The 22,255-nt window shown below is 47.1% G+C and overlaps 1 protein-coding gene across 3 annotated transcripts in view; it reads left to right on the top strand.

The window, feature by feature from the left end:
- The first annotated feature begins 7,129 nt into the window (after positions 1-7,129).
- Positions 7,130-22,255, top strand: part of HCN2 (hyperpolarization activated cyclic nucleotide gated potassium and sodium channel 2) — a 162,675-nt gene continuing 147,549 nt past the window's right edge. For 2 of the 3 annotated variants that reach the window (XM_075352873.1, XM_075352865.1), the window contains exon 1: positions 7,130-7,604. In XM_075352873.1, coding sequence (XP_075208988.1) covers positions 7,156-7,604 — 449 coding nt within the window. In that variant the 5' untranslated portion in view covers positions 7,130-7,155. Of the gene's footprint in view, positions 7,605-11,590; positions 11,659-22,255 lie in introns of those variants that run through there. The other variant, XM_075352878.1, reaches the window with a different exon arrangement.

Genomic DNA, 22,255 nt, shown 5'->3' with positions numbered 1-22,255 from the left:
TGTTCTAAATCAACCCAAAAGACTCATAAATATCAAAGCTTAATATTTTTGGAAGTTGGAGTGGTTTTTTTTTTTAGCTTTGGCTATTTTAGGAGGATATCTGTTTGTGCAGGTAACTATTACTGTGCAGAATTATTAGGCAACTTAATAAAAACCAAATATATTCCCATCTCACTTGTTTATTTTCACCAGGTAAACCAATATAACTGCACACAATTTAAAAATAAACATTTCTGACATGCAAAAACAAACTCAAAAAAATTAGTGACCAATATAGCCACATTTCTTTATGATGACACTCAACAGCCTACCATCCATAGAGTCTGTCAGTTGCTTGATCTGTTTAAGATCAACATTGCGTGCAGCAGCCACCACAGCCTCCCAAACACTGTTCCGAGACGTGTACTGTTTTTCCTCCCTGTAGATCTTACATTTTATAAGGGACCACAGGTTCTCTATGGGGTTCAGATCAGGTGAACAAGGGGGCCATGTCATTATTTTTTCATCTTTTAGACCTTTACTGGCCAGCCACGCTGTGGAGTAGTTGGATGCATGTGATGGAGCATTGTCCTGCATGAAAATCATGTTTTTCTGGAACGATACCGACTTCTTCCTGTACCGCTGCTTGAAGAAGTTGTCTTCCAGAAACTGGCAGTAGCTCTGGGAGTTGAGCTTCACTCCATCTTCAACCCGAAAAGGTCCCACAAGTTCCTCTTTGATGATACCAGCCCATACCAATACCCCACCTCCACCTTGCTGGCATCTGAGTCGGAGTGGAGCTCTCTGACCTTTACTGATCCAGCTTCTGGCCCATCCATCTGGCCCATCAAGAGTCACTCTCATGTCATCAGGCCATAAAACCTTTGAAAAATCAGTCTTAAGATATTTTTTGGTCCAGTCTTGACGTTTTATCTTATGTTTCTTGTTCAAAGGCGGTCGTTTTTCAGCCTTCTTTACCTTCGCCATGTCCCTGAGTATGGCACACCTTGTGCTTTTTGATACTCCAGTAACATTGCAGCTCTGAAATATGTCCAAACTGGTGGCAAATGGCATTTTGGCAGCTTCACGCTTGATTTTTCTCAATTCATGGGCAGTTATTTTGCGCCTTTTTTGCCCAGCACGCTACTTGCGACCCTGTTGGCTATTTGCCATGAAACGTTTGATTGTTCGGTGATCACGCTTCAAAAGTTTGGCAATTTCAAGACTGTGAATCCCTCTACAAGACATCTCACAATTTTGGACTTTTCAGAGCCCGTCAAATCTCTCTTCTAACCCATTTTGCCAAAGGAAAGGAAGTTGCCTAATAATTAAGCACACCTTATATAGAGTGTTGATGTCATTACACCACACCCCTACTCATTACAGAGATACACATCACCTGATTTACTTAATTGGTAGTTGGCTCTCAAGCCTATACAGCTTGGAGTAGGATAACATGTATAAAAATTATCATGTGATCAAAATACTCATTTGCCTAATAATTCTGCACACAGTGTAGTTCTCAGGTCCATAGTGCTGCTGTTATTGTACTGTTGTTGATTTATATTTGTGCTTCAGTGCCTTACAGGTCTACTGCAACTATCCACGCAGGTTGCCTCCACTGTATCCACTGCTGCAAGTATCCACAGCAGCAGCTTCTTATAATATCGGCTGCCGCAAGTATCTATGCCGGCCTCCTACAATGATATCCGCTGCTGCAAGTATTCATATCGGTTGCTGCTACTGGATCCATCCATCTCAGCCAAATCCATGACACCGGTTGCTGATTCTCTAATCAGAGACTGTGCGTATCCGTGGTGCCAGCTGACGAGGTACCGTTGATTCCCTGGGACTCACCTCTATCGGCTACCTATCGGTGTGTGTGCCTAACGCCATACCTGGTGGCTTTAGTGAAGACTCAGTGGCCGATCCAGTTCGCTTCTCCAGCCCAGTGATCGGTACTTTCAGTCTAGTGGCTTAGCTAACCATGTGCTTGCCTGGCAAGCATAATAGACCATTGTGTGTGTCCCGGCATGAACAATGTGTGTCCCAGCATGGTGTAGACCATTTGTGTCCTGGCGCGGACAATGTGTGTCCCAGCGTGGGCCATGTGTGTCATGGCGCATACGAATTGTGCCCTGGCCCATGGGTGTCTTGGCGTATACGGTTTGTGTCCTGGCATGGGCCATGCGTGTCTTGGTTTATACGATTTGTGTCCCGGCGCGGACTATGTGTGTCTTGGCATATACGATTTGTGTCATGGCGCGAACCATATGTGTTATGGAGAAGACGATTTGTAACCTGGACCATGTGTGTCTTGGTGAATGTGATTTGTGTCCCGGCCTGGACCATGTGTGTCTTGGCATATATGATTTGTGTCCCAGCATGGACTATGTGTGTCTTGGCATATACAATTTGTACCCAAGCCCGGACCATGGGACCATGTGTCTCTTTTTGTGCCTCGGACCATGTGTGTCTTAGCGTATACAATTTGTTTCCTGGCCCATGTGTGTCTTGGTGTATACGATTTGTGTCCTGACTTGGACCATGTGTGTCTTGGTGTATACGAATTGTGTCCCAGCGCAGACTATGTGTGTCTTGGCATATGCGATTTGTGTCCTGGTCCATGTGTGTCTTGGGGTATACAATTTGTACCCCAGCCCAGACCATGTGTGTCTTGGTGTATATGATTTGTGTCCCGGCCCATGTGTATCTTGGCGTATACGCCTTGTGTCCTAGCCCGGACCATGTGTATCTTTGCATATACGCTTTGTGTCCTGGCCAATGTGTGTCTTGGCGTATACAATTTGTACCCCAGCCCAGACCATGTGTATATAATTTGTGCCCCGGGCCATGTGTGTCTTGGCGTAAACGATTTGTGTTCTGGCCCGGACCATGTGTGTCTTGGTGTATACGCTTTGTGTCCTGGCCCGGACTATGTGTGTCTTGGCGTATACGCTTTGTGTCCCGGCCCACGTGTCTTGGCATATACAATTTGTACCCCAGCCCAGACCATGTGTGTCTTGGCGTATATGCTTTGTGCCCCAGCTCATATGTGTCATATCCAATTTTGTCTTGGTGTATATGATTTGTGCCCCGGACCATGTGTATCTTGGCATATACGATTTGTGTCCCAGTCCGCACCATGTGTGTCTTGGCATATACGATTTGTGTCCCGGCCCGACCGATGTGTGTCTTGGCGTATACGCTTTGTATCCCTGTCCAGCCCATGTGGGTCTTGGCATATACAATTTGTAGCCCAGCCCAGAACATGTGTGTCTCGGCGTATATGATTGGTGTCCCGGCCGATGTGTGTCTTGGTGTATACATTTGTGTCCAGGCCCGGACCATGTGTGTCTTGGCGTATACGATTTGTATCCCGGCCCGGCCGATGTGTGTCTTGGCGTATACATTTGTGTCCAGGCCCGGACTATGTGTGTCTTGACGCATACATTTGTGTCCAGGCCCGAACCATGTGTGTCTTGGCGTATATGATTGGAGTCCCAGCCGATGTGTGTCTTGGTGTATACGATTTGTGACCCGAACCATGTGTGTCTTGGCGTATACGATTTGTGTCCTGGCCCGGCCCATGTGTGTCGTGTGTCTATCGTATTAGATTTGTGTCCAGGCCCGGCCCATGTGTGTCTTGGTGTATACATTTGTGTCCAGGCCCGGCCCATGTGTGTCTTGGTGTATACATTTGTGTCCAGGTCCGGACCATGTGTGTCTTGGTGTATACGATTTGTGTCCAGGCCCGGCCGATGTGTGTCTTGGTGTATACATTTGTGTCCAGGCCCGGCCCATGTGTGTCTTGGTGTATACATTTGTGTCCAGGCCCGGCCCATGTGTGTCTTGGTGTATACATTTGTGTCCAGGCCCGGCCCATGTGTGTCTTGGCGTATACATTTGTGTCCAGGCCCGGACTATGTGTGTCTTGGTGTATACATTTGTGTCCAGACCTGGCCCATGTGTGTCTTGGTGTATACATTTGTGTCCAGACCCGGCCCATGTGTGTCTTGGTGTATACATTTGTGTCCAGACCCGGCCCATGTGTGTCTTGGTGTATACATTTGTGTCCAGACCCGGCCCATGTGTGTCTTGGTGTATACATTTGTGTTCAGGCCCGGCCCATGTATGTCTTGGTGTATACATTTTTGTCCAGGCCCGGCCCATGTGTGTCTTGGTGTATACATTTGTGTGCATGCCCGGCCCATGTGTGTCTTGGTGTATACATTTGTGTGCAGGCCCGGCCCATGTGTGTCTTGGTGTATACATTTGTGTCCAGGCCCGGCCCATGTGTGTCTTGGTGTATAAATTTGTGTCCAGGCCCGGCCCATGTGTGTCTTGGTGTATACATTTGTGTGCAGGCCCGGCCCATGTGTGTCTTGGTGTATACATTTGTGTCCAGGCCCGGCCCATGTGTGTCTTGGTGTATACGATTTGTACCCAGGTCCGGCCCATGTGTGTCTTGGTGTATACATTTGTGTCCAGACCCGGCCCATGTGTGTCTTGGTGTATACATTTGTGTGCAGGCCCGGCCCATGTGTGTCTTGGTGTATACATTTGTGTCCAGGCCCGGCCCATGTGTGTCTTGGTGTATACATTTGTGTCCAGGCCCGGCCCATGTGTGTCTTGGTGTATACATTTGTGTCCAGGCCCGGCCCATGTGTGTCTTGGTGTATACATTTGTGTCCAGGCCCGGCCCATGTGTGTCTTGGTGTATATATTTGTGTCCAGGCCCGGCCCATGTGTGTCTTGGTGTATACATTTGTGTGCAGGCCCGGCCCATGTGTGTCTTGGTGTATACATTTGTGTCCAGGCCCGGCCCATGTGTGTCTTGGTGTATACATTTGTGTCCAGGCCCGGCCCATGTGTGTCTTGGTGTATACATTTGTGTCCAGGCCCGGCCCATGTGTGTCTTGGTGTATACATTTGTGTGCAGGCCCGGCCCATGTATGTCTTGGTGTATACATTTGTGTCCAGGCCCGGCCCATGTGTGTCTTGGTGTATACATTTGTGTGCAGGCCCAGCCCATGTGTGTCTTGGTGTATACATTTGTGTGCAGGCCCGGCCCATGTATGTCTTGGTGTATACATTTGTGTCCAGGCCCGGCCCATGTGTGTCTTGGTGTATACATTTGTGTGCAGGCCCGGCCCATGTGTGTCTTGGTGTATACATTTGTGTCCAGGCCCGGCCCATGTGTGTCTTGGTGTATACATTTGTGTGCAGGCCCGGCCCATGTGTGTCTTGGTGTATACATTTGTGTGCAGGCCCGGCCCATGTATGTCTTGGTGTATACATTTGTGTCCAGGCCCGGCCCATGTGTGTCTTGGTGTATACATTTGTGTGCAGGCCCGGCCCATGTGTGTCTTGGTGTATACATTTGTGTGCAGGCCCGGCCCATGTATGTCTTGGTGTATACATTTGTGTCCAGGCCCGGCCCATGTGTGTCTTGGTGTATACATTTGTGTGCAGGCCCGGCCCATGTGTGTCTTGGTGTATACATTTGTACCCAGGTCTGGCCCATGTGTGTCTTGGTGTATACATTTGTGTGCAGGCCCGGCCCATGTGTGTCTTGGCGTATACGATTTGTACCCAGGTCTGGCCCATGTGTGTCTTGGTGTATACGATTTGTACCCAGGTCTGGCCCATGTGTGTCTTGGTGTATACATTTGTGTCTAGACCCGGCCCATGTGCGTCTTGGCGTATACGATTTGTACCCAGGTCTGGCCCATGTGTGTCTTGGTGTATACATTTGTGTCTAGACCCGGCCCATGTGTGTCTTGGCGTATACGATTTGTACCCAGGTCTGGCCCATGTGTGTCTTGGTGTATACGATTTGTACCCAGGTCTGGCCCATGTGTGTCTTGGTGTATACATTTGTGTCTAGACCCGGCCCATGTGTGTCTTGGTGTATACATTTGTACCCAGGTCTGGCCCATGTGTGTCTTGGTGTATACATTTGTGTGCAGGCCCGGCCCATGTGTGTCTTGGCGTATACGATTTGTACCCAGGTCTGGCCCATGTGTGTCTTGGTGTATACGATTTGTACCCAGGTCTGGCCCATGTGTGTCTTGGTGTATACATTTGTGTCCAGGCCCGGCCCATGTGTGTCTTGGTGTATACGATTTGTACCCAGGTCTGGCCCATGTGTGTCTTGGTGTATACATTTGTGTCCAGGTCTGGCCCATGTGCGTCTTGGCGTATACGATTTGTACCCAGGTCTGGCCGATCTGTGTACTGCTCATGCAGCTCTGCCTAACCCCATCCAGAACAGCCAATCTCATACACTGGACTCCCTGGCAGATTCCAGTTGATCCATCAGTCTGCAGTTGGCACGGTTTGGGGTCACAGCAGTTGGTGTCCCCTCATCAGGTCGGACAGGTCCGCATTGTCTGGAGGTGACATTTCCACACCAGTACCTTTCCCTGCAGCCTGTGAGCACTCGTGCTACCTAAGCCCTCTGCTCTGCCAGCTGCTGTCCTGGCACTGGGCTACAGCCACTTTCCTCATGGCTCCAATCTAAAGCTTTCTGAATTCTTTTGTTTCATGCAGGCTTCCCATAAATCCAGGCTAAATCCTGTGCAATCCACTTTAGCCAACACAACATAACATTACTAATGCCCCGGATTAGTCTGTGCAGCCCAGATCCGGGCCAGGCGCTCCCCCTCACACACGCGCTCCCGGCCCCCACCCCGAACTCTGTATACATATTTTCACCACCCATTCTCTTCCAAACCCCGCCCCTGTATGACCACGCCCACGCGACAGCCCCACACTATGACCACGCCTCTTTTTCGCTTCTATGACTTTTTCACAGTCGGCCAATTGCGGAGCGTCATGCTGCCATTACTCTGGTCATTGGCTGGTCCTCATCCTGAGCGCTCTCCGTCCCGCTGTGTATAAAATACACGGCTCAGACTGAGGAACTATTGGCCGCTGGGTTGGCACCGTCAGGCTTGGCGTTTCACCTACGTCGCCACCCACACTTCAAATGATTGGTTGTTCTCATCCAAATCACGTCCAACGCCACGCCTACTCTACGTTTATTGGCCACTTTTGCACATACACACCCACTTGTCTCACAATTGGCTTGTTGCGTTTATGTGCCGCGCCCACTGGAGTTCCCCCGCCCCACAGTCCCTCCCTCTGCTCACTCCGCAGGTCCCCGCTGCCATGGACGGGCGGGGAGGCGGCGGCAGTAGTGCTGCGGTGATGCGGGGAGTGGAGGCAGCTGCGACACCCGAAGAGCAGCAGCCCCGGACTGCTGGGAGGAGAGGAACTCGTAGTCCATGTAGCTCGGCGGGTACTCCGGGCACCGGCAAGGGCAGCCCGAATGGAGAGTGCAGGCGGGAGCTTTCCGAGGCGCCGCCCCGGGAACACAAGGTGTCCTTCTCCACCGAGCCTCCGCGGGGGTCCTCTCCTGGCAAGGACACCGAAGATGGCGATGCCGGGGAAGAGGAGCCCCGCGGAGGGTTCATGCACCGCCAACTCTCTGCCATGCTCCAACCTGGGGTCAACAAGTTCTCTCTCCGGATGTTCGGCAGCCAGAAGGCGGTGGAGAGGGAGCAGGAGAGGGTGAAGTCCGCGGGGGCCTGGATCATACACCCCTACAGTGACTTCAGGTACATGCCCTGTGCGTGGGGTGGTGTGGGCACTGGCTCATGCCTAGGGTAAAGTCAGTGCCAGGGGTGCCCAGTACAGTGCTAGTGCCTAGGGTATAGTCAGTGCCAGGGGTGCCCAGTACAGCTCTAATGCCTAGGGTATAGTCAGTGCCAGGGGTGCCCAGTACAGCTCTAATGCCTAGGGTATAGTCAGTGCCAGGGGTGCCCAGTACAGTGCTAGTGCCTAGGGTATAGTCAGTGCCAGGGGTGCCCAGTACAGTGCTAGTGCCTAGGGTATAGTCAGTGCCAGGGGTGCCCAGTACAGTGCTAGTGCCTAGGGTATAGTCAGTGCCAGGGGTGCCCAGTACAGTGCTAGTGCCTAGGGTATAGTCAGTGCCAGGGGTGCCCAGTACAGTGCTAGTGCCTAGGGTATAGTCAGTGCCAGGGGTGCCCAGTACAGTGCTAGTGCCTAGGGTATAGTCAGTGCCAGGGGTGCCCAGTACAGCTCTAATGCCTAGGGTATAGTCAGTGCCAGGGGTGCCCAGTACAGTGCTAGTGCCTAGGGTAAAATCAGTGCCTGTGGTGCCCAGTACAGCTCTAATGCCTAGGGTAAAGTTAGTGCCAGGGGTGCCCAGTACAACTCTAATGCCTAGGGTAAAGTTAGTGCCAGGGGTGCCCAGTACAACTATAATGCCTAGGGTAAAATCAGTGCCAGGGGTGCCCAGTACAGCTCTAATGCCTAGGGTAAAGTCAGTGCCAGGGGTGCCCAGTACAGTGCTAGTGTGCCTAGGGTGAAGTCAATGCCAGGGGTGCCCAGTACAGGTCTAATGCCTAGGGTAAAAAAAAGTCAGTGCTAGTGCATAGGGTGAAGTCAGTGCCAGGGGTGCCCAGTAAAGCTCTAATGCCTAGGGTAAAATCAGTGCCTGGGGTGCCCAGTACAGTTCTAATGCCTAGGGTATAGTCAGTGCCAGGGGTGCCCAGTAAAGCTCTAATGCCTAGGGTAAAGTCAGTGCCAGGGATGCCCAGTACAGTGCCAGGGGTGCCCAGTACAGCTCCAATGCCTAGGGTAAAGTCAGTGCCTGGGGTGCCCAGTACAGCTCTAATGCCTAGGGTAAAGTCAGTGCCAGGGGTGCCCAGTACAGTGCTAGTGCCTAGGGTGAAGTCAGTGCCAGGGGTGCCCAGTACAGTGCTAGTGCCTAGGGTGAAGTCAATGCCAGGGGTGCCCAGTACAGCGCTAATGCCTAGGGTAAAGTCAGTGCCAGGGGTGCCCAGCACAGCTCTAATGCCTAGGGTACAGTCAGTGCCAGGGGTGCCCAGTAAAGCTCTAATGCCTAGGGTAAAGTCAGTGCCAGGGGTGCCCAGTACAGCTTTAATGCCTAGGGTAAAGTCAGTGCCTGGGGTGCCCAGTACAGCTCCAATGCCTGGGGTAAAGTAAATGCCAGGGGTGCCCAGCACAGGTCTAATGCCTAGGGTAAAGTCAGTGCCAGGGGTGCCCAGTACAGCTCTAATGCCTAGGGTACAGTCAGTGCCAGGGGTGCCCAGTACAGTGTTGGTGCCTAGGGTGAAGTCAATGCCAGGGGTGCCCAGTACAGCGCTAATGCCTAGGGTAAAGTCAGTGCCAGGGGTGCCGAGTACAGTTCTAATGCCTAGGGTAAAGTCAATGCCAGGGGTGCCCAGTACAGCTCTAATGCCTAGGGTAAAGTCAGTGCCTGGGGTGCCCAGTACAGCTCTAATGCCTAGGGTACAGTCAGTGCCAGGGGTGCCCAGTACAGTGCTAGTGCCTAGGGTAAAGTCAGTGCTAGTGCCTAGGGTAAAGTCAGTGCCAGGGGTGCCCAGTACAGCTCTGCCTAGGGTAAAGTCAGTGCCAGGGGTGCCCAGTACAGTTCTAATGTCTAGGGTAAAGTCAATGTCAGTGGTGCCCAGTACATCTCTAATGCCTAGAGTAAAGTCAGTGCCAGGGGTGCCCTGTACCGCTCTAATACCTAGGGTATAGTCAGTGCCAGGGGTGCCCAGTACAGTTCTAATGTCTAGGGTAAAGTCAATGTCAGTGGTGCCCAGTACATCTCTAATGCCTAGAGTAAAGTCAGTGCCAGGGGTGCCCTGTACCGCTCTAATACCTAGGGTATAGTCAGTGCCAGGGGTGCCCAGTACAGTGCTTGTGCCTAGGGTAAAATCAGTGCCAGGGGTGCCCAGTACAGCTCTAAAGCCTAGGGTATAGTCCGTGCCAGGGGTGCCCAGTACAGTGCTAGTGCCTAGGGTATAGTCAGTGCCAGGGGTGCCCAGTACAGCTCTAAAGCCTAGGGTATAGTCAGTGCCAGGGGTGCCCAGTACAGTGCTAGTGCCTAGGGTATAGTCAGTGCCAGGGGTGCCCAGTACAGTGCTAGTGCCTAGGGTATAGTCAGTGCCTGGGGTGCCCAGTACAGCTCTAAAGCCTAGGGTATAGTCAGTGCCAGGGGTGCCCAGTACAGTGCTAGTGCCTAGGGTATAGTCAGTGCCAGGGGTGCCCAGTACAGCTCTAATGCCTAGGGTAAAGTCAGTGCCAGGGGTGCCCAGTACAGCTCTAATGCCTAGGGTACAGTCAGTGCCAGGGGTGCCCAGTACAGTGCTAGTGCCTAGGGTGAAGTCAGTGCCAGGGTAGCCCAGTACAGTTCTAATGCCTAGGGTATAGTCAGTGCCAGGGGTGCCCAGTACAGCTTTAATGCCTAGGGTAAAATCAGTGCCTGGGGTGCCCAGTACAGTGCTAGTGCCTAGGGTGAAGTCAGTGCCAGGGGTGCCCAGTACAGTTCTAATGTCTAGGGTAAAGTCAGTGCCAGGGGTGCCCAGTACAGCTTTAATGCCTAGGGTAAAATCAGTGCCTGGGGTGCCCAGTACAGTTCTAATGTCTAGGGTAAAGTCAATGTCAGTGGTGCCCAGTACAGCTTTAATGCCTAGGGTAAAGTCAGTGCCAGGGGTGCCCAGTACAGCTTTAATGCCTAGGGTACAGTCAGTGCCAGGGGTGCCCAGTACAGTTCTAATGTCTAGGGTAAAGTCAGTGCCAGGGGTGCCCAGTACAGTTCTAATGCCTAGGGTAAAGTCAGTGCCAGGGGTGCCCAGTACAGCTCTAATGCCTAGGGTACAGTCATTGTCAGTGGTGCCCAGTACAGTTCTAATGTCTAGGGTAAAGTCAGTGCCAGGGGTGCCCAGTACAGCTCTAATGCCTAGGGTACAGTCATTGTCAGTGGTGCCCAGTACAGTTCTAATGCCTAGGGTAAAGTCAGTGCCTGGGGTGCCCAGTACAGTTCTAATGCCTAGGGTAAAGTCAGTGCCTGGGGTGCCCAGTACAGCTCTAATGCCTAGGGTAAAGTCAGTGCCAGGGGTGCCCAGTACAGTTCTAATGCCTAGGGTAAAGTCAGTGCCAGGGGTGCCCAGTACAGTTCTAATGCCTAGGGTAAAGTCAGTGCCTGGGGTGCCCAGTACAGTTCTAATGTCTAGGGTACAGTCATTGTCAGTGGTGCCCAGTACAGTTCTAATGCCTAGGGTATAGTCAGTGCCAGGGGTGCCCAGTACAGTTCTAATGTCTAGGGTACAGTCATTGTCAGTGGTGCCCAGTACAGTTCTAATGTCTAGGGTAAAGTCAATGTCAGTGGTGCCCAGTACAGTTGTAATGTCTAGGGTAAAGTCAATGTCAGTGGTGCCCGGTACATCTCAATTCTGGTGCTTACAGGTGCCTGCAGTGATTGTATACTAAAGACCTGGTGACAGCGCCTAGGCTGTGGCAGAGGTTCTGTCCCGTGATTGGGCATTAATGGAGGTCAGAGTGTGGTTCTGCCGCTCAGAGATTTAAAGGGGCACTAGAAGGTCATTAGGCTTGTCTGCTTTGTGTGGGACCTAGACTTGCTAGAGCGACATCATTGTTGAAGCATCATGATCAGATGGCCTGATTGGCATTTCATGCCGCATGCCAACTTCCTTTCTGGCATCACTTGCATGCATATCTATGCTGAAGCATGCTGCCAGACACTGGAGGGGTTTGACTCCAGAAGATGACATCTATCGTTCACAGAGCACTGAGGCTGAGCCGCTGCATTTTTGCCAGGTAGAAGGAAGTGTGAGGAGACATTTCAGGGGTGTATCCTCTGTTCTGTGCTGCAGATAGGCCTCCTCCACAGGTCCCTCCAGCATGGAATGGGTTAGCAGCTCTCTCCTCCCTCTCCTGCTGCTGTTCAAGGTTGCAATGTACTTGATGTTTATGGAGGCATCAGCCATGTATCACCTGCTTTCCATGCTCAGGCCTCTCCTACATGTATTGATGACCCCTTTTTTCTTGATAACGTGCTTTTTTTTCTTGGCTATTATAACAAGCTGATGCCAGTTAGTAGGTGCCAGGGTCATTCATTGCGAAGCCTTGGGAGGGTATGTTGGCAGAATTCAGGATGAGATTTCTGTGAGTTTATTAGCTACTCACAAGTGACAACTTTGTCACCCACAGATCATAGTAAAATGATCTGGTTGGCAAGTTGTGTAATTCTGACAGTGAGTGGGGTACTATTATATGTTGTGTAATGCTGACAGTGAGTGGGGTACTATTATATGTTGTGTAATTCTGACAGTGAGTGGGGTACTATTATATGTTGTGTAATTCTGACAGTGAGTGGGGTACTATTATATGTTGTGTAATGCTGACAGTGACTGGGGTACTATTATATGTTGTGTAATTCTGACAGTGAGTGGGGTACTATTATATGTTGTGTAATTCTGACAGTGACTGGGGTACTATTATATGTTGTGTAATGCTGACAGTGACTGGGGTACTATTATATGTTGTGTAATTCTGACAGTGAGTGGGGTACTATTATATGTTGTGTAATTCTGACAGTGACTGGGGTACTATTATATGTTGTGTAATTCTGACAGTGACTGGGGTACTATTATATGTTGTGTAATGCTGACAGTGAGTGGGGTACTATTATATGTTGTGTAATTCTGACAGTGACTGGGGTACTATTATATGTTGTGTAATGCTGACAGTGACTGGGGTACTATTATATGTTGTGTAATTCTGACAGTGAGTGGGGTACTATTATATGTTGTGTAATTCTGACAGTGAGTGGGGTACTATTATATGTTGTGGAATGCTGACAGTGACTGGGGTACTATTATATGTTGTGTAATGCTGACAGTGACTGGGGTACTATTATATGTTGTGTAATGCTGACAGTGACTGGGGTACTATTATATGTTGTGTAATTCTGACAGTGACTGGGGTACTATTATATGTTGTGTAATTCTGACAGTGACTGGGGTACTATTATATGTTGTGTAATTCTGACAGTGACTGGGGTACTATTATATGTTGTGTAATTCTGACAGTGACTGGGGTACTATTATATGTTGTGTAATTCTGACAGTGACTGGGGTACTATTATATGTTGTGGAATGCTGACAGTGACTGGGGTACTATTATATGTTGTGTAATGCTGACAGTGACTGGGGTACTATTATATGTTGTGTAATGCTGACAGTGACTGGGGTACTATTATATGTTGTGTAATTCTGACAGTGACTGGGGTACTATTATATGTTGTGTAATGCTGACAGTGACTGGGGTACTATTATATGTTGTGGAATGCTGACAGTGACTGGGGTACTATTATATGTTGTGGAATGCTGACAGTGACTGGGGTACTATTATATGTTGTGTAATGCTGACAGTGACTGGGGTACTATTATATGTTGTGTAATTCTGACAGTGACTGGGGTACTATTATATGTTGTGTAATTCTGACAGTGACTGGGGTACTATTATATGTTGTGTAATTCTGACAGTGACTGGGGTACTATTATATGTTGTGTAATTCTGACAGTGACTGGGGTACTATTATATGTTGTGTAATGCTGACAGTGACTGGGGTACTATTATATGTTGTGTAATGCTGACAGTGACTGGGGTACTATTATATGTTGTGGAATGCTGACAGTGACTGGGGTACTATTATATGTTGTGTAATGCTGACAGTGACTGGGGTACTATTATATGTTGTGTAATTCTGACAGTGACTGGGGTACTATTATATGTTGTGTAATTCTGACAGTGACTGGGGTACTATTATATGTTGTGTAATTCTGACAGTGACTGGGGTACTATTATATGTTGTGTAATTCTGACAGTGACTGGGGTACTATTATATGTTGTGTAATTCTGACAGTGACTGGGGTACTATTATATGTTGTGTAATTCTGACAGTGACTGGGGTACTATTATATGTTGTGTAATTCTGACAGTGACTGGGGTACTATTATATGTTGTGTAATGCTGACAGTGACTGGGGTACTATTATATGTTGTGGAATGCTGACAGTGACTGGGGTACTATTATATGTTGTGTAATGCTGACAGTGACTGGGGTACTATTATATGTTGTGTAATTCTGACAGTGACTGGGGTACTATTATATGTTGTGTAATTCTGACAGTGACTGGGGTACTATTATATGTTGTGTAATGCTGACAGTGACTGGGGTACTATTATATGTTGTGTAATTCTGACAGTGACTGGGGTACTATTATATGTTGTGTAATTCTGACAGTGACTGGGGTACTATTATATGTTGTGTAATTCTGACAGTGACTGGGGTACTATTATATGTTGTGTAATTCTGACAGTGACTGGGGTACTATTATATGCTGGGTGGGTGGTGGTGTGTTGGGGGGGGGGGGGGAGGAGGGGGGGGGCCAATATGATCTACATGTGAGGATCATGAGGCCTTATGATAGGGGGCTATGGTTGCTCATTGGGGTGTACATGTGTGCCTACCATGGGGACCCTGTGCAGGAATATCTAGGGCTATATAATTTAGCTATGTATAGGATATCCAGGGCTGTACTCTTTAGTGGTATATGAATCCTACCTATGGGTGAGGTGATGGGTATGTTGCCCTATGTGATATATATGTGTATTTGTATGTGCACACATATATGGGTGCACATGTATGTACATGCAGCTCCCTACACGGACCCCTATGAGGTATAGCTTGTGGAGTATGGACTGCCTCCCTGTCCCTGTCCGTCTCGATCCTTTAATAATACATTCCTATCAAATCTATTATGATTCTAAAAGCGTGCCCTATTATGGGTGGGGTGATGGGTATGTTGCCCTGTGCGATATATATATATATATGCATTCTGTGGTATATGCACACATGTATGGGTGCACCTATATATACATGCAGCTCCCTATACGGACCCCTAAGAGGTATAACTTGTGGAAGATGGACTGCCTTCCTGTCCTTATCCGTTTCGATCTTCTTATAATACATTTCTATCAAATCTACTATGATTCTTAAAATGTCTCTTCCTATGGCGGCCGCCATCTTTTCGGAGTCCCGCGCATGCGCGGTACTCCGTTACCTAATACTTCCTTTCTGTATGATCTCGCGCATGCGCAGTAGCTATTTCCGGGACGCCGGGTGCTTCTGAGGCGCGCAATTTGAAAACATCACAGCTGATATTCGGATCTCCAGGTATTTAAAACCTGTACCTTGTGGATACAGGGAACCCACCCCTGATGAAGTCACCCCAGTAGGTGACGATACGCGTGGGGACTATATCCACTGCTACTCTATCTTATGGGTAATCTGACAATGGCTGGTGACTAGAGCTTTACATCTTTATACCTACAGGTTATTTCTATGGGAAACCTGGTTTGGGAAATTTCCCCAGAGTCCCCTATGGTTTCAATGGTGGCTTTGTATAATATAATGTAACCGCATATATATATATATATATATATATATATATATATATATATATATATATATATATATATATATATATATATATATATATATATATATATATATATAAAAATATGCTTTGGGTACTAACTCCACTTTGCATTTATATGATCTTGCAAATTATAATATGCTTTTTGCTCCATTTGTAACTCTATGTGGTCTTGTATGGTATACATGTATTATTGTTACCTAAACTGTTTGGTGGTTTCCTTGTATATATTGTATTATCCTGTGTCACACCATTGTTTCCCCTTGGGTAGCAGGGGTTTTCCAAAACCTCAACGGAGGATTGGATTAGTAGATATATATGGCTGTATGCCTTTTAAGTGTTTTTAATAGTGTGTATTCCTGTGTCCATTTTGTAATAAAGATAACCTTTCTATATAAATTGGAGTATCCCTCTTGTTTGCACACTTCTGTCCCTCTCTCCCCCATAAATGTATACTAAGTGTGCTGAGGTGAACCCATCTACCCATTTAGGGTATTATTCTGTTAGGTGGTGCCTTCCCCACTCTTTGGTATATGTTGTGTAATGCTGACAGTGACTGGGGTACTATTATATGTTGTGTAATTCTGACCGTGACTAGGGTACTATTATATGTTGTGTAATTCTGACAGTGAGTGGGGTACTATTATATGTTGTGTAATGCTGACAGTGACTGGGGTACTATTATATGTTGTGTAATGCTGACAGTGACTGGGGTACTATTATATGTTGTGTAATTCTGACAGTGACTGGGGTACTATTATATGTTGTGTAATGCTGACAGTGACTGGGGTACTATTATATGTTGTGTAATGCTGACAGTGACTGGGGTACTATTATATGTTGTGTAATTCTGACAGTGACTGGGGTACTATTATATGTTGTGTAATGCTGACAGTGACTAGGGTACTATTATATGTTGTGTAATGCTGACAGTGACTGGGGTACTATTATATGTTGTGTAATTCTGACAGTGACTGGGGTACTATTATATGTTGTGTAATGCTGACAGTGACTGGGGTACTATTATATGTTGTGTAATGCTGACAGTGACTGGGGTACTATTATATGTTGTGGAATGCTGACAGTGACTGGGGTACTATTATATGTTGTGTAATTCTGACAGTGACTGGGGTACTATTATATGTTGTGTAATTCTGACAGTGACTGGGGTACTATTATATGTTGTGTAATGCTGACAGTGACTAGGGTACTATTATATGTTGTGTAATGCTGACAGTGACTGGGGTACTATTATATGTTGTGTAATTCTGACAGTGACTAGGGTACTATTATATGTTGTGTAATGCTGACAGTGACTGGGGTACTATTATATGTTGTGTAATTCTGACAGTGACTGGGGTACTATTATATGTTGTGTAATGCTGACAGTGACTGGGGTACTATTATATGTTGTGTAATGCTGACAGTGACTGGGGTACTATTATATGTTGTGGAATGCTGACAGTGACTGGGGTTCTATTATATGTTGTGTAATGCTGACAGTGACTGGGGTTCTATTATATGTTGTGTAATGCTGACAGTGACTGGGGTACTATTATATGTTGTGGAATGCTGACAGTGACTGGGGTTCTATTATATGTTGTGTAATGCTGACAGTGACTGGGGTTCTATTATATGTTGTGTAATGCTGACAGTGACTGGGGTACTATTATATGTTGTGTAATGCTGACAGTGAGTGGGGTACTATTATATGTTGTGTAATTCTGACAGTGACTACGGTACTATTATAAGTTGTGTAATTCTTCGGTGCACAGTGGCATCTACTATATCACAGGAAACAATGTATGCAATAAGTGTGGGCGCCACCTGAAGGTTTGTAGGACACCTAATCTTACCTCTTGTACATATGAAGGACTCCCATCCATGCTAGTTAACCCTAGTGCCTGGCCTGGTCATTCTCATGTCAGTGTAATAGTGCCAGAAGCCTCTTTCCTCCATTGTATGTAATGAGATAACTTGTAACTGGATTTTGCTGCTAATCCCTATACTTATGTGTAAACAAATATACATGTACTGGAGCTGTCCATGGTGCTGATTGGGGATTAGCTCCAGAGATAAACAACTGACAGCAATGTTTGTGACCTTTAAGTACTCTCCATGGTGCTGAAGTGACAGCTTACCATCATCTCATCTGATACTTAAAGGAGTTGTCCGACATTAGCTTAACAAAAATGTTTGAGTTTATCTGTGCTGTATTGTCATATAAATCACCCCTACATTGTTATTTTTTGTTTTCTAACTTTTGTTCCTCTTGAATTATCCCTTTATTCTCTGCAGCTCTTGTTTACATTCAGATCCAGCAAACATGACCACTTCCTGTGCTGAACCTCAGTTAGAGCTGTTACCACCCACCCCAGTGTCCAGCCCCACCCCAGTGTCCAGCCTCGCCCCCTGCCCGGCCCCCTGCACACACATTCCCTGTCAGTATATTCTGCCCCAGCACCTGACCTGGTATCACTACAGCATTGCAAATAACAGCCCCACATCGGGCTCTGCACCGCACACGCACACATATGGCTCTGCACCGCACACGTATGCACTGCACACATATGGCTCTGTACCGCACACATATGGCTCTGCACCGCAGACGCACACATATGGCTCTGCACCGCAGACGCACACATATGGCTCTGCACCGCACACGCACACATATGGCTCTGCACCGCACACACACACACACACATATGGCTCTGCACCGCACATGCACACATATGGCTCTGCACCACACACATATGGCTCTGCACTGCACACGCACACATATGGCTCTGCACACATATGGCTCTACACCGCACATGCACACATATGGCTCTGCACACGCACACATATGGCTCTGCATACGCATACATATGGCTCTGCGCACCCCCCCCCATAGGGAACAGATGTAGGGAGTACATACTCACCCGTCCTCGGTCCCCGCCGCTCCTGCACGTTCGCGCGCTGTCTATGCTCTGGACATATCAGCACAGTAGTGACGTCACCACTGTGCTGAAGAGAGCACAGACAGCGGGAGGGACAGTGATGAGAAGCAGCGCTGCGCTGCTTCTCATCAGCACTTTCAAATGTACCGGCATCTGTGATCTGCGATGCCGGTACATTTGAATGTGCGATCCTGGGCAGGGGGCCTGGTGCTGGCGCTGACACCACGGCAGCCGCCGCCAGGCCCCTCCCCCAGGTCACGGACCCCACAGCAGTGCAGTGGGAGGTTACTGTAGAGTAAAAGAGGTGCGGGGGAATGTGTGGGAGGGTGCAGGGAAGGGGGCGGGGACTCCTCGCACTGTAGCCGCCCAGCAGGGAGGCGACATGCTGTTTCCACATTTGCATGTCAACATGGCCCTGCCCATGTTGACATGAAATGACCGGAAGCAGCAAAATCGCGGCAGGAGCATTCACATGATCGCTCTGAGCCGGGGGAGAGGGGCTGACAGCAGGGCAGGTAAGTGGTCTCTATCTACTTACCTGCCCCAATGTAGCCCAATAGGGTAATAAAAAAAAAAAAAGTCAAAGAAGCCGGATAACCCCTTTTAATGGGGTTGTCGCCTTGAATACAGGGCTGTGGAGTCGGAGTCGTGCAGTTGGCGTCAGTATAAAATGGACCAACTCCGACTCCTAAAATATATAATAAATTGGGTACAGTGGTGAAATACAGAATGTGCTGAATATTTTTTTCATAGGAATTTGGGAAAGTTATGAAATGTCCTATAAATGTCTGTTCTATTCCTGTTCTAATGCTGCAGTCACACAGCGTTTTTGTTATGTTTTTTTGAGGATACGTTTTTCAGCTGCAAAAGCAAATCAGCTTTTTAAAAAACTCCATCATCTGAAAGGTTTTTGAGCTCTCAAATAATGCTTTCAACAGCAAAAGCAGATTAGAAAAACACCACACAAACTGACATGCTCATTCTTTGTGAGGATCCTCATAAAACGATGTGTCTGAATGTCATATCTTTTCACCCATTGCCTTTGCTGGGATGCCAGAGTCACTGCATTTCACTGAATTATTTTGCCATCGATGTTCAATATGTTTGTGACAAGAAAGAAATTGTTAGCAAGACACTGGCAGTAAAAGATAATAAAGCTCATCACATCAGCCAGTTTCTCCAGGCCTTAGTGGAAAAAGTTCTGCAAGATTAGTAACGCAAAAAAGAACAGGTTCTTGCCATTGTAACGAACAGTGCTTCAAACTTAAGTACAATTAAACTGACGAATGAGAGTAATGAACAACAGCTAGAAGAATATTTAGGATTTAGTATGTGTGAGATGGAAGGCCACAGTGCTGCTCATGTAACTGAGGAACAAACAGATATTACAACAGAAGAACAGCAAAATGATACTTTACGATTAGTTGATCTTGTTGAAGCTGCTTCAAAACACTTTCATATTCATCACATGCACTGTGTTGTGCACACGCTGCAGCTGGCAATAAGAGATAGTCTGCAAGAGGGACCCCAGTTTCACACATCCGTCTTTTCGCCGGTTTGGCGGATGCGGCGCACTCCAGTACAGTGTATACAGTACAGTGGCAGCGCGACAAACAATGGTCACATGCTTTCATGTGACCGGAGCATGTCACCCGGAGGTTGTGGCGCTGCCACTGTACTGTATCGTACTGTACTAGCGTGCGCCACATCCGCCAAACCGGCGAAAAGCCGGATATGTGAAACTGGGCGGACATGCTGGAAATCTGATTGGAAAAGTGAGGAAGTTGGTTATTGCCGCCAGAACCCCTAAAATTGATTCCATCTTGAAGAGACGTGCTGGGAAAGGGGCAATTGTTGATCAAGCCACTCGGTGAGGCAGCACTTATTTAATGACTGAGCGATTGCTTGAACTAAAATCGTTTCTTAAAGATATGGTGAACCCTCAGGTAACAATAAGTGAAGGTCAATGGACACTTGGATGAATTGAAGGAATTGCTTAATCACCCATTTACCGTGACTAAAAAATTACAAGCTGAGGATTTAAATCCTGGCATTTTCATAAGGGAGTGGAAGAACTTGCTATTTTGCCTGTCCCAAAGAGGAGGTTTAATTGCAGATGGCATTTTTGCTTCAATGAAACGGAGAGAGACAGCTATTGGAAAATAAAATTCTTCTGGCAGCTGTTTATGTGGACCCAAGTCATCATATACTGCTTGATGATCAACAGGTTATTAAAGGAAAAGAAGCTGTGACTGAGGTAGCAGTTAGGATGAGTGGCTACAGGACTGCCAGGCGGAAGAGGAATTGGGGCCTGACAGTGCTACTGCTGCTATATTTTCGTCCTCATCAGATGAGGAGTTTAACATTGACAAGTATTTGGATGACATGGAGCAGCAAAGTGTTGCCGCAAGGAAAAAGATTTCACTCCGTCTCCTATAGCAAATTATTGTTAGAAATTGTTAATTTTGGAAATTGTTAGAGATGTTGCCCATGTGGTTACAGCTTTGCCTCCAACCCAAGTTAGTGTAGAGAGGTTGTTCTCTAGTCTTAAAATTATTAGGTCAGATTTGAGGTCATCTATGAAGGAGGATCTGATGGAGGCAATTCTATTTCTTACAACAAATTCATGGACTGCACAAATATTATTTAGTATGTTTTTGTTGAAAACTGTTTATTGCCACTTACATAGTGTTATATATAACACTATGTAATACACTATGTCAGTGGCAAAAAACAGTTTTCAACAAAAACATACTAAATAATAACATTTAGTATAATGTTTATATTTAAGTGAAAAATGTATTGTAGTTCAATGTGAACTTCAGACATTTAATCATTTTTACGATACAATAATCAAGATATTTAGATATAACATAAACACACAAGATACACTATGTAATACACAGTAGATTACATATATGTTACATATTTACAATTTATTACAGTTTTTTGTGTTCTAAAGTTGCATTCCAATAGATATATTTTATGTTCTATCTAAATATCTTGATTATTGTATCATAAAAATGACTAAATGTCTGATGTTCACATTGTACTACAATACATTTTTCACTTAACTATAAGCAATATATGTGGGAGTCGTGGAGTCGGTGCAAGGGAAATTGAGGAGTCGGAGTCGAAGGTTTGGCTTACCGACTCCACAGTCCTGCTTGAATAGCATGGCTGCCACTGCTATACATGGGATCTGTCTGGCATTACAGCTCACAATGCTCTATTAAAATGAATGAGGCTGAGAGTGCAATACCACACACAACCTATGGACAAGGGTGGGGCTGTTCTTGGAGGAAAGCAGCGTTGGTTTTCTATCCTGCTCTTAGACTTCTCTTCCACTCATGTTGCAATCTAGAGTTTCCAGTCAATACATTAGACACTATATGTCATGATTTTTTTTTATTGCATTTTGTAAGATATTTTAAGAAAACATATTTCTTCAAAGGTCAGGCATCAACCAAAACAAAGTAGTAGATGGATACAGCTCCTGTCTCTTAACACACCTAGGTTTATTAGTTTAGGGGGACAATTACTATATCTTTATGAGACCTGTGGTAACTAGTGATGAGTGAGCACTACCATGCTCGGGTGCTCGGTACTCGTACCAAGTAGTGATGAGCGGGCACTACCATGCTCGGGTGCTCGGTACTCATAACAAGTAGTGATGAGTGAGCACTACCATGCTCGATTGCTCGGTACTCATATCGAATAGTGATGAGCAAGCACTACCATGCTCAAGTGCTCAGTACTCGTGACCACTGTCGGACTGGATACTGGTGAAACCGCCAGTAATACCAGGCGCCTAGCTGCGGTTACCTGGCTTGAACTCCGGAGCTCTCACCTGAGCTCCAGAGTGCAGCCTGGACTGAACTCAGGGTTTGCAGGACCGAACAGCGAGCGCCGAATGATTCCACGGTCATTGCGGTTCAGTTCATGCCACAGCTGTGGACAGGCCGGGCTGAAC

Source organism: Anomaloglossus baeobatrachus, chromosome 1 (assembly GCF_048569485.1).
Source record: "Anomaloglossus baeobatrachus isolate aAnoBae1 chromosome 1, aAnoBae1.hap1, whole genome shotgun sequence".
NCBI classification, from domain to species: Eukaryota; Metazoa; Chordata; class Amphibia; order Anura; family Aromobatidae; genus Anomaloglossus; species Anomaloglossus baeobatrachus.
Note: the sequence above shows the minus strand (reverse complement) of the source record. Positions and strands in the feature narration are given on the sequence as shown.